Source organism: Emydura macquarii, unplaced genomic scaffold, assembly GCF_026122565.2.
Source record: "Emydura macquarii macquarii isolate MOO-44397 ecotype Brisbane River unplaced genomic scaffold, CSIRO-AGI_Emac_v2 contig_1253, whole genome shotgun sequence".
Lineage (NCBI taxonomy): Eukaryota > Metazoa > Chordata > Testudines > Chelidae > Emydura > Emydura macquarii.
The window spans coordinates 10,710,692-10,728,623 of NW_027131390.1; the positions used below are offsets into that span (position 1 = coordinate 10,710,692).

The 17,932-nt window shown below is 36.5% G+C and overlaps 1 protein-coding gene across 3 annotated transcripts in view; it reads right to left on the bottom strand.

Moving 5' to 3' along the window:
• Positions 1–622: 622 nt before the first annotated feature.
• Positions 623–17,932, bottom strand: part of RADX (RPA1 related single stranded DNA binding protein, X-linked) — a 33,372-nt gene continuing 16,062 nt past the window's right edge. For 2 of the 3 annotated variants that reach the window (XM_067548144.1, XM_067548143.1), the window contains exons 11-15: positions 17,757–17,825; positions 11,596–11,675; positions 6,108–6,407; positions 3,867–4,049; positions 623–2,950 (exon numbers count right to left, since the gene is read on the bottom strand). In XM_067548144.1, coding sequence (XP_067404245.1) covers positions 2,808–2,950; positions 3,867–4,049; positions 6,108–6,407; positions 11,596–11,675; positions 17,757–17,825 — 775 coding nt within the window. In that variant the 3' untranslated portion in view covers positions 623–2,807. Of the gene's footprint in view, positions 2,951–3,866; positions 4,050–6,107; positions 6,408–9,874; positions 10,052–11,595; positions 11,676–17,756; positions 17,826–17,932 lie in introns of those variants that run through there. The other variant, XR_010919695.1, reaches the window with a different exon arrangement.

The window sequence follows — 17,932 nt, forward strand, 5'->3', positions numbered from 1 at the left end:
CTTATTCCTCATTTAAACCACAATTTCTCTGTCATATCATTGTCATACCTTTTAACTTCTTTGATGTGTCTTGCTTGTTATTATATCAGACTCCACTTCCCAATGTGGCATGCCCCAGGGTTTGTCCCTTTCTACTATGACTAGTTAAAGTTCCTATTTTCTAGTTCCAATGTCAGGGAGTATTTGCCTGCCAATTCTGACCTCAGATAAATCTCTGTAATTCCCTTTGAAGCCAATAGGGGATGGAGAAGTACTGCATATTTAATGGAGAGCAGAATCAATACCACACAACGTATGCTGCAATTACACATATATTCTTCACTATGCTTTCCAATGGATTTTTCTACAAAGGGATTACCTCCATCATTGGAAAATGCACATAGAAACACGTTAAAAAATGGCTCTCTTCGAAGAATGGTCTATTGGAAAATGAAGGCAATGAAACCAAGGGAAAATAGATGAAGCCACTGGAAATCATTGCAAAAAAAAGGTAGTGTTGCAGGCCCAGAACGGCTGCAATACTAGGTGCCTTGCATACTTTGAGGCAAGTTGGACCTAAAATTCTCCTGCAAGATTCTTAGATTATGCAGCTCTCTGGTGGAAATTCTACAACAGCTTCGGATACATTTAAAAACCAGATTGTTTTATTCAATTATACAATAAAATTAAATAAATACAGCAAATAACAAAGGCTTCTATTATTTCTTTTACTTAAGCTGTCCTCATTTTCAATTTTCCACAGACTGTATGTAATCTTTAAATTTCAGAGTTAACCACGCACACAAATAAATTTGCATAGCTGACACCTGTTAGCCTAAAACAATAGCTCTTTCTCCATATACAGGCAGACCTCATTGCATTGGTTTACACTCAATTGTCCTTTCTATGCTTTTCTTTGTAACTATGAAGGGTAGAAACATTTATAAAAAGAAAATAAGAGCTAAGATTGTGGAGTACAATTGATATATAGAGTGTGAATTCCAGAGTTAGGGAATACACAAGGCTCTGGTAACATTCCACTTCTGTAATGGCTGTATTCCAAAGGTGAACGAATGATCCCTAGGGTATGAAAAGATTCTACAAAGCCCTGTTTTTGAGGCTTAACAAAATGTTATGATTTTTATCAACAGGACCGTAGTTTCTTAGCATTTTTAATCTTACAGTTAGTTGCACTTTATGAAACAAAATAGTGAATGGATTATTTGCAAAGAATGGAGGTTACCCATTTTTGCCTATATATATATATATTATAGTCTTTTTTGTGTTGTCTTTTGATACATTTCAGATATCACAGATCTAAAATAAAATGACATACTTTAAATACCACACAGCGTACATAATTTAGAATTTGCTTTTAACAGTTAAGACACCAAGCGTCAAGGGATAAGTACAATATTAAGTGTACACTGCTATGCAGTGAGGCAAAGCAGGCAGAGCCGTTGCTGGGTTTTACTACATGCAATGGAAGCACTGTGAAACAACAAAAAGGAAGAGGGCAGAGTGACTAGAACTAATAATAAAATATGGTAACTCTGTACAAGTGTCTACTGTGTCATTTCTATTACAAAATCATAATTACTTTACAAATTTGATCTTGAAATGCTGGTTTCCTTATAATTAAGCTTCTATTTGAGGTATATCTACTTTAAAATATCTGCTGGCATAGTCAGCATGGCTCAGTTTGAAATAGCAAGTACAGGTGCCAGACTCTCTTATTAGACCCCTAGAGCCTATACCATATCATACATATAAATACAAAATACAGTACAGAAAGATATAAAGCACAAATGTTTTACCCTATTAACTTTCACTAACCAGGACATTTATATTAATATTCTTCTACAAATAAAATGTTAAAAATCGTTAAGACACACTAAAACCTTACTGGATACCCATGTGGTAGCACACAATAGCGTTCTAAGTGAACAAACAATATTCAGACTTTGGCCCTGTGTCCAATAATGCTTCTAAAAATCTAACAATATGTGCAAGAAGTGCCTTCCTTTTTTAGTTAATTTAATGTTATGGAGCAGAACTGAGAGTACTGAAAACAGGTGGCTTCTATCCACAGAACAGGTATGCCACTGTCTGGGCAAACTTCTCTCCACCAACTGTCTATGGATGTCTCAAACTGCCCAGAGGGACTCTTTTATAGAGCAAAGATAATTCTCAATCTGTGCAAATTAAGTCCTTTGGCTCTACTGAAATTACAAATAAGGGTACAACTGACGTGGCAAGTTTCTGTGATGCAGCCACGTTTTCTTTAGGAACTGGACTGAGACTGCTATTTCATTTCACATGACCATCTTGACGAACTGTCAGATGGCAATGATTTTAAATTCCTACCACCTAGGGACACAGTCACATAAGTGACTTAAGGCCAAATTCTTCCCATGCATATATGCAGGCAACTCCCATTGACAGACGACAGAATTTGGTTGTACATTCCATTCCCCATTCTCTTTGCTTAATGATGAAACATGTACAAAAAATCTGCCACTTGGGAGCTGCCTGCAGTACTCAATGTGTTACACAAAAGCAATAGAGGTATAAAAATAATTAGCACTAAGCCACATTTATAACACTGTGTTCCAATGCCTTCAGATAAAAGGCAATGAACCTTCCTTCTCAATTGTATTGACTACCATTACAATTGTTCTGTCAGAACACGCCATAACACTGGAACTGCTTAGCTCTCTCAGCTCTAGAAAGTGGCAGTATGAAGAGCGTGTATTGTAAGTTACAAAAGTTTTATTTTCCTCCCCTCCAACAATACATGGATAATGTCAATAAAACAAATTATTAAATTACACAAGGTTCACATCAGTCTCCATTACTTTATAAATTTTGTTCAGAAAGACTTCCACTTTATCTTCACCCAAATGACAGATGTCCAAGATACAGATGACATGTTGTCTGTCTAGGTCAACTGCCGCTTTTATAGTTTCATCTAGGAGCCAAACACAGATAGTGTGTATATACACGTGTATAGCAAAACAAATATTTAGCTAGCATTTTGTACAATACGCTGTACATGTTTACCTAGAATAATTGGGACAAAACTCCAAAGAAAAATTTACATTGATAAGATGAAATACTACAGATTGGCAGATACTTCATTATTTATACAGACTGAACCAAAGTTGAAATCGTAGATAAACAAATTAGAAACGTTGTCATAAATCCTTAGATGTAGAAGGTATTCAAGTACTTTGGTATGGGGCAAGCAAAAAGATGGACTTAGTGTTGTTTCTATTTGTGATTGATAATCCCCAGCGTTTACATGAGCACTTTACATGTTTGAAGTGTGGTACAAACATGAACTCTCTAACATTTTTTGTGGGCAGACAGAACATGGAATTGTAGTTTAAAAGACAATTAACAGTACAAAAAGCTTTTACTTGTTGTGAGTTGCACTAGCTGAGTGCTGGCTCCTTGAAATGCCACCCCTGAACTAGGAATGAATGATTGAAAGCTGTAGTGCTCCATTTATGGATCAGACTCTGGGCCAAATATTACTAAAACCTGGCTTCTCTGCTGGCACAATTTTGTACAAGCAAATAACTGCAGGCACAATACAGGTCATCTAGAAGTGCTTCAATGTGTGTGTAGCAGGTACTTAGATATCTAACTTCCTAGAGTCCTTATTTATACCTAGTAACTTATGGGTGCAAACAAGTAGGCCCAGTGAAGACTGGCTTCATGTCTACAGTATTTAGTCAAGGTGTTAAATGAAAATACACGTGTATCCTATGAGAAGGGATGCCTGACTTATAAGCAGGGACCTGTATACAATAACAATGCTTAAATTTAGAGATAAAAGAAGAAAAGGATAAATGAGTAATACCAGTGATAGCAATTCTTACTTGAAAGTGGAAATGTGTCATAAAGCCTTTCACTGCTAGTGGTTTCCTGCTGACACACAGAGGTGCAACTCATACAGGATAATAATGTATCATTCTGAATATCCTCTATTCGAAATAAATGGGGATCTTCAGGACAAAATATAGGTAGGAATGCAACATCTATAGCCACATCATGGTTTATACCTGTTGAGAGATAATTACCTTAGCAGAATATCTCACCTTCAGTTTGCAATAGTTTCATGCACCCCACCTACTTCTCTTCAATACATTTTTTTTTAAAAACCATTTACTACATTTAAACCAAGCTATTCCAGTCTGAACATATGCAAGTAGTCATAAGATATTCACCCATAACCCTCTGTTGCCATTATGTGTTAAGCAATCTCAGATCAACTAAGTAAACTGCAACAGAAAAATATGCAGTTATACATGTATACAACATGTATATTTGAATTGATGCCATGCAATAACCATACAATATGTACACTTATACATGCATACTAACATTACATGTTATATGTAATTTATATTTTAATAGACCATCATAAAAATATGGTTATTGCATTAAGGGATTTTATGATATTTGTAGTCTCAGTACATGAAACCAATTTTCAAAGAGGTTTCCCTCTCTGTCCCCATGATGTCACTGCAAGACCGAGAGTTAAGGTTGCTTGGGTATCTTAACTATACATATCCTGCCCATAAATGTGTTCGGATATCTTTTAAATTTAACCTTAACTCCATTTCCTAGGTTTGTAATGCTTATAGTCACCCCAAACCTATTATTATTGTTGCACTCTTAAGTTACTAATACATACTCAGTCTGAATTTCAGTTTAACAATTTTTACCTGGGAGTTTCCTTGTTTAATTACTAGAAATATAATACATGAAGATGGAATAAGCGCAAAGACAACAGTAACATCATGATACTATTAAACTTTGAACTTTAAATATTTAATTTTAAATGTTTGAGGACCATTTCACTAGTATATTTTGGCTGCTTTGTGCTACTCTGAAGTAGCAAAAAGTCACTGGAAAACATGGGTGAATCCAGCCCTTAATTTACTAGCATGCAGCCACGATTAAGAGCAATGACAGCTGGAACCAATCGTCAAAGGATTACTCTTGAAACACATGTATAGTTCCTTTTACACCAACTAATTTCAACGAACAGATCACCAGCATATAAATTAGCTGGAGAAGAAGCGTGATGACTGGTTAAATTATCACTGTTGTCAAAATAGCCCCCCTTAAGAATGATCTGACCTACTGAACCAGGCCAGTCTTTAATCCTAACACTTACATAGGGCTTGTCTACACTTACCTCCAAGATTCGGCGGCAGTCGACCGGAGTTATGCAAGCTACGCAAAAAACTTGCATAACTCCTGTCGACTTCTCTGCTTCTCTTCTGTGCGCTATCTTCACTGCACTGTGCTGACAGGAACCGCATTCCTGTCAACACAGCACTACGCCACTTGAGAAGGTGGTCTTAATATGTCGATTTCTGGATCAACTGAGCGGGTCTTCACTGACTGCTCAGTCGATCCAGGGAAATCGATCTGATGGCGGAAAATTCGGACGTAGCCATATAAACAAATGGTAATATCTTAATTGCAACCCAGTTTCTTCAAATGTAGCCCAGAAACAAGATTTAAGTGAATTTTAACTGCATGGAAAGTAAAGCTAGTAAGCAACTTTCAAGTTTACAATTTCAAGTAAAAAAACCAGGATATTTTCCACAAAAATGTAATGCTGTTTTTCAAACTGCTATGTTGAACAGTTTGAAGAATTTGTTTTGTTCTATTTTAAACAAAGAAACATCCAACACCAAATTCTAACTTTCTTTAAATTAATTTTAAAATGGGTCTTCTAACTCAAATCAAAAGAAAATTTGTTAATTATCAGAAAACTAATGCTGTTCTCAAAATGCGTTGCAAGTCTGGAGAATCCCTGCTTTTAGTGCAAAACTCAGCTCAGCCTTAACTATGGAGTTTGGACTGATGTCTCCTTAATATTATCCTTTAAAAAAATTCATAGTTTGTACTTTTAACAAGATTGCATATAAAAAGAAACTCATTTCTTAATTTAGCATAATGTGCAAATTACACTAAAGTATCCATTCAACTTCACAGAAAGTTAAACAGCAATCTGTTAAACATGTTAACAAGTTTGTTGAAGAATGCTAACAATTGCTAGGATTTCTTTAAAAAAAAAAATTGAACTACTAATTGTCACTTACCCAGTATAGTCACTTCATAGTGCCCAAGACCACTGGCACTTTTAAATTCATGAATTTTTTTATTTGTTCTGTGTTCGTTTGGCTTGTGTACTGCTGGATGTAGATTGTATTGCTGCATAAGGAATTCTTTGTGCATATAATCAAATTTACGTGGGATGCTTTCTAGGAACACAGTGCAGTAATGCAAGTGATCTATTAAGTTGTCTTTCACCATTGTCCACAGATCACTTTGCCATGAATCATGACAAGTCCTTCCCATCTCTTCTATTTCAGGTGTGTCACTCGTTCCCTCTTTGTCTGCTATTATAAATACATTAAATATTTAGTTGATCAATATGCAATGAGAAAAACCACACCACCTCACCAATTACTAGGAAAAGCAAAAATGTAACAGAGAGATTAATACTTAAGTCAAACATGAAAATATAGGTGGAAAAATCAAAACAAAGAATGCATAAAGAATTAAGCTAAGGCTGGACTGTTAGTAAATAGGTTTTTTTCCAGCTACAGTCTGAAGACCAGACTAGTAGTAAAAATAATTATTGGTTGAAGGGTGCCATTTATTGTTTGCTTTTGGGTGGGTAAGGATCAGTCATCTCCTCAGTCACTTTGTTTCACCAACACTTGGAAGTGTAAAAATTAGGTACTCTCTGATGCTGTGCTTTACTATCTTTTGTACAATATATCTGAATGCAATGAAGACTATTGGCTGTTACCTTATAAATGTATATTGTGCAGTGTCCCAGTTATATAGCTAACTGTAGTCCCTATGTCTTTACCATTATATGTAACCTGCTGACTAAGAGCTGAAAAAACTTCAAATAAACCATTACTCCCAATTCTGTAGGCAAGTCCCTATTCTGTGAGCTTACAAAAGGCCCATTCTGAAATATCCGATTATTTTTCCCGTTCTCCCCATCTTCTCTTGCCCTCCCCGCAGATAGTGTTTCCATCCTGATACAATACTATGAAAACTTTTTTTTTTTCCTATTTCTAATTCAGTAACAAGAAATGAATGTGCAAATTTCCTCACTGCTTCACAGGAAGCACTGCAGTAGTTATTACAAAGGAGCTTTAGCTGTGCCAAAGAATTGAAAACACCAGGATATGGCTAAACTGAAAACAGCAACACCCAAGAGGAAGAACATTAAACAAGCAGAGTACAACACAAGCATTACTGTATTAGATGAGAGACAACGAATTATGATGAAAAGTAAGGAAAACTGGTGGGCCTAAGAAACTGCAAAAAGGTTTGAGTAGTGTCTGGAGAATACTTGTGCAGAACATAGAGCAGGACTTTTCTCACAAAATTGGAGTGAATAGTAAGTTTACAACCACCATTGTCCCCCATTCATAAACTCTCTCCGTTTATTATATGGATGATTAAGGTTATCATGCATTGGACAGGGAAAAATTACTATTAAATATGGATGAGTTAAATGAAATTGAAAACCATGACATCTCAAAAAACTAACAAAGAACACTTAGCTGCTTGATTATAGAACAGTTGCTTTTCACCTTTTACATTTATAAAGCAGCATATTGAACTATCACTGGGAAAATGTACATTGCTGGACATTCCATGAAAATCCTGGCTCTTAGAACTCCATCTCTTTGCCAGTGCTACGTTGTATCAGTGGTGCAGCATACCAACTGTTAAATTTAATTCTATTGCCGTTTTTAATTTTGCGCAATTAAACACCCACATCTGGTTAGAAAGATAACTGGCTGAAAAGAAATTCTACTGGGATATTCTATATAATTACATTAAGAGAAGAAAGAAAAGTACTGCAACTACCATCCTCTAGAATAAGTGTGAAGACTTTATTTGCAGGATTTTATGGTATTAAAGTTAAAAACTGCTAGGATGTAAATGCCAGGATTAAAAATCTCTCTCCTTCTCAAACTTCAAGCATGCCTTCTCTCACTTTCCTCTCTTTATATCTTGGGGCTGTAATTTGCATGTTGTCCTATTTGTACACTCATATTTGAATGAACACAAATAGATGTGAAAATTAGGACAGGACAACAGAAATTACAGCCATTTGCTACTGAATGGTGAGATGCTGAAATCCATATTTAAGAGAATGATGGCATTTAAAAAGAAAAAGTAAATATCTGAAGCCCAGCTGGCCGGAGAGAGCTCTCTGCAGCAGATACCACACTTTCTTTGCCAGTCTAATATATACAAATGCCATCATGAACATCTGATTGCATGATCTGTCACTAAAAACAACTAAAGTAAAGCACATTTTGGCTGCAGTTAGTGCATAGAAGGCTTTTTTTTTTTTTTTTTTAAAGGTTCAGTATAATTATTTATAATACATAACAGATGTTCTGTTCATGAGAAAGGTTAGCATTTAATTTGATATTCCACCTACATGGCTACTAAAAATACCAGTCTCACCACCAATTGTTAGTTGAATCAAGTCAGTGTCAGCTTTAAGGTTATGTTCCAGGTTCTGTTTAAAGCTTGAACTGCCATCATTTTTTCCATTGTACCATGTTCAGTAAAATAGTAAAAGCAAAAAATGAGATATGCTAATTTTTCAACTCAACACCGCTTTTTAAAAAAGATTAAGTTCAATCAATCTTTTAAGCGTTTTGTTAATGATTTAATTATTTAGTTTTAGAGAACTGGTTTGTTTGTTATTTTTTACCTAATTGAGGTAAGGGTTAGGGAGCACTGCTCTGATGACATCCGGGGAAGAAGTGCACACATAGCAAGCAGACAGGCCAAATCTCACCTTCTAGGTTGGGTTTTCACGTACATTAAATGTAAACGTGCCCTCCTATCCAAGAAGCTGATTTGTGGAAGCAGGAAGATCACTCGGAGTCCTACTGTAGCTGGAGGGCACCGCAAGATGAAGATGAGGGAAAGAAGCCACTAACAAATGGAAGTGGCAGCTAATGCTTTTAAATAACCTTGGAGGAAGAAAAGCCTTCTTTAGTGGCCACTGAATCACTGGCTGTTTCCCCTGCAAGTATTTGCTACAGAAAGGCTCTCTTCATTTTTCCTGGGACCATAGCAATAGCACAATGAGGTTCACAACAGCTCCTCTGCATTTTTATGTGGCAACTGAGATTCATGTGTATCAGTGAAGGGAAAAGGGAGGGAGTGATATTTAATTTATTGACATGCATGGTACAGATTACTGTAAACTACATTGCAATTTTGGACAAACAGTATCCATTCTGCTGCATTCTCTCAGAAGTTGTGTAAAAAACAAAAAAAACCACACAAAAAAGTAATCATTTGGTCATTTTGATAGACTGAAGAATTAGAAGATTGGAAACACCAAGGAATGTATAAATGAAAAGGTACATATACCATGAAAGAGTAGCAGATATACATTGATAATACACCGTCTAAATAATTGTGGGTTTATACAACAAAAAACCTCCAGGTAGGCCCCAAATTCACACTGTATATTGTTAATAATTCCACTGGGACTGACAATGGAAGAAAATTACAGCTCCCATCCCAATCCATCTATTAGCATTGCTAGCTCCATATCCAAGGTTACTGTACTTCAATTATTGCACATAAAGGACAGAAATGATTTGTTTTGTTTAAACAGAAGTGGCCTTCATTTAAGCTACTGTATGTTTATTAGAACCCAATTTAGTTGTGTATCATGCTAAACAGACCATGTTTTGAAGAGCTAGTAACTCCAGTTGAGAACACTTTTGAGAGGAGAGAAAGATGTAGAGATTCACTAACTTACACATTGCACTCAAAATAGTAACTGACTCAATCCACTTACATAAAGTCCATGTTGTGGAAGTGATGAAAGGATTTATGTCAAAGACTCTGAACATCTGACTTACTTCCGGAATTCCAAATACAATCATAACTCAGGAACATTTACTACCTTTCTCCATCTCCTGTAGAACTCTGATCCTATGGCTTGCAAGGATGTCAATGCAGCTAAATGACAGACCTAAAATATTTTTGTTTAAGATGACGAGTAAACAGGTATCATGCTGTGACATTCTACTGCAGTATTTCATACTTCAAATAGCCTATTTGTCCTTTCTACATCTAATGTATTAATATGAACATTTATTGAAACCGTTCAAATAAGTTATGTTTTTCATGATACTGTATTTATATCTACCTGATAGCACCATAACTAACACCTATAACTATCCAGAATTCCTGCTAAAAAATGACAGGCGGGAATGCTCATAAGTCAATCTCCCAACAAATCAGATCTGAATAAAAATATAAAATAATTTTTCAAGCTTGCTTAAGGTAAAAGGTTTTTTTTATTATTTGAGAACAGATCTTAATATAATGCAGGATGCTGTTTGTTTGTTTGTTTGTTTGTTTTTAAATGATCAGAATTCTACTTTGCCTGGTTAGATGTTTTAGATTTACAATAATTTGGAGGTTTCTATATCATTTAAAATTCTAATATATTAAAAGCTCACAGTGATGCAAAAATCAGTAAAGTAACAGAATGGGATAGATCATCAATATACTATATAATAGCAACTTATGAAGGATATGCGTACAATATATTAAGAGAACTGAAGCCTGAAATGCAAAAAAAACCAAAACACGACAGATGTTTTGAAGGAGAAGGAAAGTGAAGGGATGTTAGCTTTGGAGACGGACATCAGAACCGGGCAGATTCTAGAAGAAATATCACAACTCAGACTAAATTCAGTCTACACAGATGTAGACAAAAGAAAATAAGCCAAAATATCCACACGGAATGAGAGAGAGTCTACATGTGTTGACAGTAAACTTACTAAGTCCACAGTGGGAACAAATATAATTTGAGAAAATATCGGTTTAAAATATCTAGATTTAACTTTCAAATATAGGTGAAGAACGAGATAGGGAAATTTTAATGTGTTTACCTTAAAAAAAACAAACCAAAACCCCAAACATATAGCTAATAAAATGTGTAACTCTTATCATCATGATTAGTTGCTTGTATGTTACTACCTTTCCCCATACTTAGTGAGACTTTTAAAGAATGTACTCTTATGACCAAGGATGGTTTTCCTGCATTTGGAAATAATTTGGACCACTACTACAATACCACCAACAAAAACAGAGACGAGATCCTCTGCTCTGCTTTGGGCTGCTCCAGAGATGCAACAGACTCAAAGCCAGTTTAAGGAGACATTAAAGATTCCTCTTGCACAGTGGCATAGAGCAATACAATTGCTTTATACTACCCCTACAGCCAGCCTTTAGCATGTGTCAGGGTCACATCAGAGGGAAAAGGCACAATACCTAGTTGCCAGAATGGTTCCTTAGAGACTTGCAGCTGGATTCAAAGAACAGATCTGGGGCTTCTCTAAATTGTGTTGAGGGCTGAACCAGCTCTAGGATGGTGGGGACAAGTGATGTAAAGGTGGTATATTACCTTTGTCCCCCCATTTTGGGCCTGAGCAGAGAGGGTCTATCCCGACATCTTTTGTAAAATACTAAAATGATCATAGCATAACAAAATATTTAGCCACATACCTCTATCTGGCTGTAAAGTGTCAGGCACAGCCAGGATATTTTGTTCTGGAACAGAATCTTTTTGCTGAAATTCATGCAAGCTATAAAGAAAAAAACAGAGTCAGTTCTGAGGTTTTCAGGCTTCAGCTAAAACTAAAGGTGTGCATTTGGGTGACCACATTATAAAAAACCCATAACTTCTAATAATTAGAAAGCACAAACTCCAGACTTTGATAAGAGTTCTTTTTATTGATAAAGATCACTTGGACATTGAGCTACAGAACATTTGAGATAACTAGAATCATCTTGTTCAGCATAACCTTCTCAAAGTTCAAAGCTAAAAGCATTTCTTACTATGTGAATCAGTGAACTCTACAGGAAAATGTTTTACATTAAAAGCAGCATTTCTCGCCCTCTAGCGGAAACTTGCTGAAAACTGCGTGTCTGGTATTGACAGAAGCAGAGCTGAATGTCAAAGTACAGAAACCTGTTTATGGTCTAATTCTAGGAAGGCTCCAGGGTGTGCTATTGTACTTTAATTTCAGCACACATCAGTGGTTGAAGGCACAAAGCAGCAATGAAAACCTGGAGCCAGAACATCACTCTAGAATCTAAAATGGCAAAACAAGGTTCCAAATAAACATTCCCTCAGATTTTACATGTTATCCTGCCATGACAATAATCTCAATAAAGTGAACTGATTTTTTTTTTAAATCATAATTTCACTTAGTTGTGAAAACTAAACTAATCCTCCAACAACCATCCTTTAACTTCCTTTAAACAGTTCCCTCCCACAAAGAACTAAAAACACACACACACCCCTAGCGAACTAAATGATACATATTGTACCACACTAACCCCAGCTCTTAGTTCTGTGTATTCCTTTCTCCCTTGCTTTGTCTCTACACTTTTTATCTAGCCAACCATCAATCAATTTAGATGATAAATTTACAAAAAAAAGACTGTCTTTATTTGCTATGTAAACAACAATGCCAACCTATGAGGTTATACAGAAGTTCTAATAACAAAAGCTACAATTATGTTATGGTAATATTAAGGGTCAAAATGATCCAAGAAGGTAAAGAATTTCAAAGTTACAAATAAAAAGGTAATATTTTCTTACTTTGAGGTTTTAAACATTTTAGACCAAAGGTTAAATATTCAAAATTTTGTATGACTAATATTTTTAATAAATACCCTTTAATGCTATTTAAGAGTGGAAGAGAGTATACATTAGTCTTCTCAGCTTTACTTTCATTAAGGAGTTTAGGAAAAGGAAAAAACATGTTTAATAAAACAATACCTTCACCCTGTGGGCCAAGTATTAAAGTGATCTTAATCTTGGTTTCTAACTTTAGGCGCACAAGAACTCAGATGTTCAAACTGAGCAGTTATAACAGTAGCTACTTAACTGTTCTGCACACATTAGTTGTCCTCAGCCAGGGCTCCTATTGAAAATTTTGCCTTGAAAGCAAAGCTTCCGGTTTAAGAAGCAATAGTTCAAAATGCTAAAAAAATCCACATGCACACAGAATTTACTTTAAAAGTACTGTCAAAGAAAACAGTATTCAATTAGATAGAGGAAGATGAAAGACTCAATCAAGCAGTTGCATTAGTGTAATGTAATCATGCCCCACATACTCCTTGTTTCCTGAACAGTGGGACAGGATGTGATCAAAAGAAAAGTAGGTAGCTGTGACTGAATGTCAGCATGATCAAATGGGTTGCGGAGCCTCAGGAAATACACCTAAAACTGACAGCTATATTCTAAGACTATGCCTATGTCAACGTTGATTTAAATGGTACCATGATACTGTCATTAAAATAATAAACCTATGTTTATCATGAAAAATAAAACATGTGAAATTATTAGTTACACTGGAGAAGTGGGGATTAATATGGGAACTGAAAGGTGGATAAGGAACTGGTTAAAAGGGAGACTAGCATGGGTCACGCTGAAAGATGAACTGTCAAGGTGGAAGGAGGTTACTAGTGGAGTTCCTCAGGGACTGATCTTGGAATTGATCTTATTTAACATTTTCATTCATTACCTTCACACAAAAAGCGGGAGTGCGCTTATTAAACTTGCAGATGACAAAGTTGGGAAGTATTGCCAATAAAGAAGAGGACTGGAATATCATACAAGACAACCTTGACAACTGGAGTAATAGAAATAGGATGAAATTTAATAGTGCAAAATGCTAGGTCATGCATTTACGAATTAACAAGAATTTTGCGCTATAAGTTGGGGACATATCAGTTGGAAGTGACAGTAGGAGAAAGACCTGGGTGTACTGGTTGATCACAGGATGACCATGAGCCACCTTTGTGAGGCAGCTGTGAAGAAGAGCTAATGCAGTCCTAGAATACATCAGGCGAGGTATTTCCAAACAGAGATCGGGAAGTGTTTTGCTATTATACAAAGCATTGGTGACACTTCATCTGGAATATTGTGTGCAATTCTGGTCTCCCATTTTAAGAAATATGAATTCAAACAAGTGCAGAAAAGGGCTACTAGGATGATCAGAGGAATAGAAAACCTATTTTATGAGAGGAGATTCAAGGAGCTTGGCTTGGTTAGCTTAACTAAACAAAGCATGAGGGGAGATATAATTGCTCTTGATAAATACATCAGAGGGATAAATACCAGGGACGGAGAGGAGTTACTTAAGTTAAGCACCAGTGTTGAAACAAATGGATATAAACTGGTCATTAACAAGTTTAGGCTTGAAATTAGATGAAGATTTCTAACCATCAGATGAGTGAAGTTCTGGAACAGCCTTCCAAGGGGAGCAGTGAGGGGCAAAAAACCTAACTTGTTTTAAGACAGAGCTTGATAAATGTATGGAAAGGATGGTATGATGTAGGCAATCTGCAACTGCTAGTAACAATATTCCCCAATGACAGGAGAGGGGGCACTAGATGGGGAAGACTCTGAGTTACTATACATAATTCTTTGCCAGGTGTCTGACTGGTGGGTGTTGCCAACACACTCAGGGTTCAACTGATTGCCATATTTGGGATCAGGAAGGAATTTTCCCCCAGGTCAGACTGGCAGAGACTTTGGGGTTTGTTTTTCACCTCCTCTGCAGCATTGTTACTTGCTTGTTTAAACTAGATTAAATGGTGGATTCTCTGTAACTTGAAGTCTTTAAATCATGATTTGAGGACTTCAGTAATTCAGCCACAGGCTCTGGATCCATTACAGCAGTGGGTGGGTAAAGTTCCATGGCCTGCGATAAGCAGGAGGTCAGACTTGATTATCACAATGATAGCTTCTGGCCTTAAAATCTATGAGTTTATAAATAAACATTTATTTTTGTTCAGCCTAGTCAGGACCCTTGATACCACAGATATTGGTGGGAAGGCACACACGATCCTCTCATCACAAGCAAATGCAGAAATGCTTGTTCAGAACATCAGTATTATTCTCCAAAGAGAACTAGCTTGACTGTCACCCAACTCCAGAAATATCTGATCACTACGAGTTGATCTACACAACCTGTGTAAGACACCTTTAATGCACGTTAATGCATGTTCTGTGTTTTAGTGTTTGTTTTTCCTGACAGGTGACCCCCAGGAATGTCTCTTGTGGGACTGTTCTCAAACCACAGAGCTTCTGCACTCAGTAGGCATGATCCTGTTCCTCCTTGTGTATAAAAAGCACTGTAGTCCAACTGACTCTTAATCAGGACAAGTAGACTGCCACGTCTCTCAAGATTCTTAGAGCATTCATGATGCCACATGCTAGGTCCAATGGTGCAGAAATTTAGAGTTGTGAGAGCTCCTTCTAAGCTTGATGCTGGAATATTGTGATAGAGATACAGACTATGTTCACCCCTTTTACAACACTATTATAAATTTTGTGCAAAGTATGCCTTGTGAGGTATCATTTGAAAACTCAATTTGCTGATCATTACTGTCCTGGTAAAATATATGTGGCAACATTGTAATACATAAAATTCTACTGTATGACATTATTGAGACGTGTTCCAATTTTAGAAAAATAGCCATAAACCCCTTCCTCAAAAACAAAAGGCAAACTGATGCCTCAGCCAGGTGTCAATGAAATTAAATGAACCATCACCTGGTTAAGTGGCCATTCTTTGACAGGAAAAATGATGTAAGGAGAAATTTACATCTTGGCAAAGAAACAGCTGGAGGTTCCCATCCCCACAGACTTTGTCCCTGAACCCCAGCTGAAAATGATTCTCAAAGAAGTATAAAATGGGGGACAGATGCCCCAAGTTATTCCTCTCTTTCTCTCTACCCATGGCAGCCATGACACCTGAGGACTGAGGGAGAAATCCAATATGAAAGGATTTCAGCCAGTAAAACTGCTGAAGCATGTGGTGAGAGAGACTTTTGCTGTGAATTCACTTAGCTTGTTAAGTTACGTATTAGTTGCATTTTACCTTTTATTTTTTGTAACCAATTCTGACTTTTACACCTCCCTACTTGTAATCACTTTAAATCTATCTTTCTGAAGTTAATAATCTTGTTTTACTGTTTTATCTAAACCAGTGTGCTTGGACCGATGCATTTGGGTAACTCCATTTGAGATAACAGAATTTGTGCAAATCATTTTCGATTAATAAAATGACACACTGTATACAAGCTTGTGTTGTCCAGAAGAGGGCTGGGCAGTACAAGACACACATTTCTGAGGGAAAGTCTGGGACTGGGAATTTGCTGGTTTGCTCTGCAGTTGAATACAAGAGTGGCAAGCACAGCACTCCCACAGTGTAGCTGGGAGTAATTTACACGCTGGATGCAGTGTGTGAGCAGACCAGGAGTGATTGTTCTTACAACAAAGCAGTGTAAAAGGCTCCCTAGGTTGGAGACTTGAGGGAACAGCTATTCAACAGTCCAGATTGCACCTTAGATAATGTCACAAGTATATAATAAAGAATGGTAATCCTTTGAAATGTATGTTTTTGGAGAAAAAATAAATTCAGAACCAGCAGTTCAGATGACTGAGAACTAATATAATAGTTGCAAGAATACAGCAAGAGGCAATGAGGATGATTAGCTGCAGAATCATTCCTTTAGCTTACAAAGTTACAGTCAGTAAGGTCTTTTCCTCAAGGGATAGCGTATATAACAAGAAAGTAAAAGAAATGAACAAATCAGAAAGTAATACAGGAAAACTTCCCAGCTTAGGATTCAACTCAGCCTGATGGGCCTGCATGTGGAGTCCAACCTTTCCAAAGGCATTTTCCCCCACCTCAGTCTCCCAAATAGCTACTATAACTCTTCTCTGAACACCTTTGCAATGGCAGGAAGAAGCTGAGCTAGTCAAGTTCTTAAGTGCTCACTGTGTTATGTGATGCATCACCCCTGTACTTTAGCTGAAGAAAGATCGTAAAGTAACATCTGTAGAAGCTGTAAACAGTTATGTATTTATCAGGAAGTGAAAATAATGTTGAACAGTATAGAGGAGTTATGAGAAAATTAAGTAGGCTGCTACTGTATTTATGCTATTTATTTATGGTAGTACACACAATATGCCTGGAGCTTTCTAAACATCAAGGACATGGTTCCAGACATAACCAGTTTACATTCACTGCACTGTGCTGACTGGCTGTTTGGTCAATCTCCTCCCATATAGACCCTTCATTTCAGCCTGCCTCCATACCTGCTCTTCATAGCCTCCTACTTCCCGTCACCTTTTTTTTTCCAATGCCCACCCTCCCTTTACTTATCCTTCCATTTACCTTATCCCCTCCTAACTAAACCTCACCCACCAATATTGTGGAACTAACGTGATGCTTGACACCATCATATTGCTCACTCTACTTGCATGTTATACCCCTATCCCCTACCCTGCGTATCTCATCTACTTAGTTTGTAAGCTCTTTGGGTAATGACTCTTCACTACTGTGTTTGTACAGTGACTAGCATAATGGAGCCCCATATTTGGGTAGTCCATAAGCACTACTATAATAAACATAATAACACAATCTAAGTCATTTCTTTCTTAGTAAAGTGCTCCAGTATGTTAGAACTAGAAATAGTGTCTGGGAGGGGAACATCAGATATCAATGCCTTCTTATTCCTTTCTTTCATTTTATTTCCATTTAAAATTTAGTGACAAATTCTTGTCCTTTGCAAATTTAATTTATATACAAATGTATCTTATCAATACAATTACTGGAAACAATGAAGACTACACCACTCACTTGACTTTCTTGCTTGCAGATCGTGTGAAATATGGACATGTAGACACAAAAACAGACAGGTCTCTCTTCCTTAAAACAGTAAAAATATCATTTTTTATAAAGTTCATCTGTTTGATATAAAGATGTCAATATCCTCAGGTTACTAACAAAACTTCATAATTTTATCTCAATTAGAA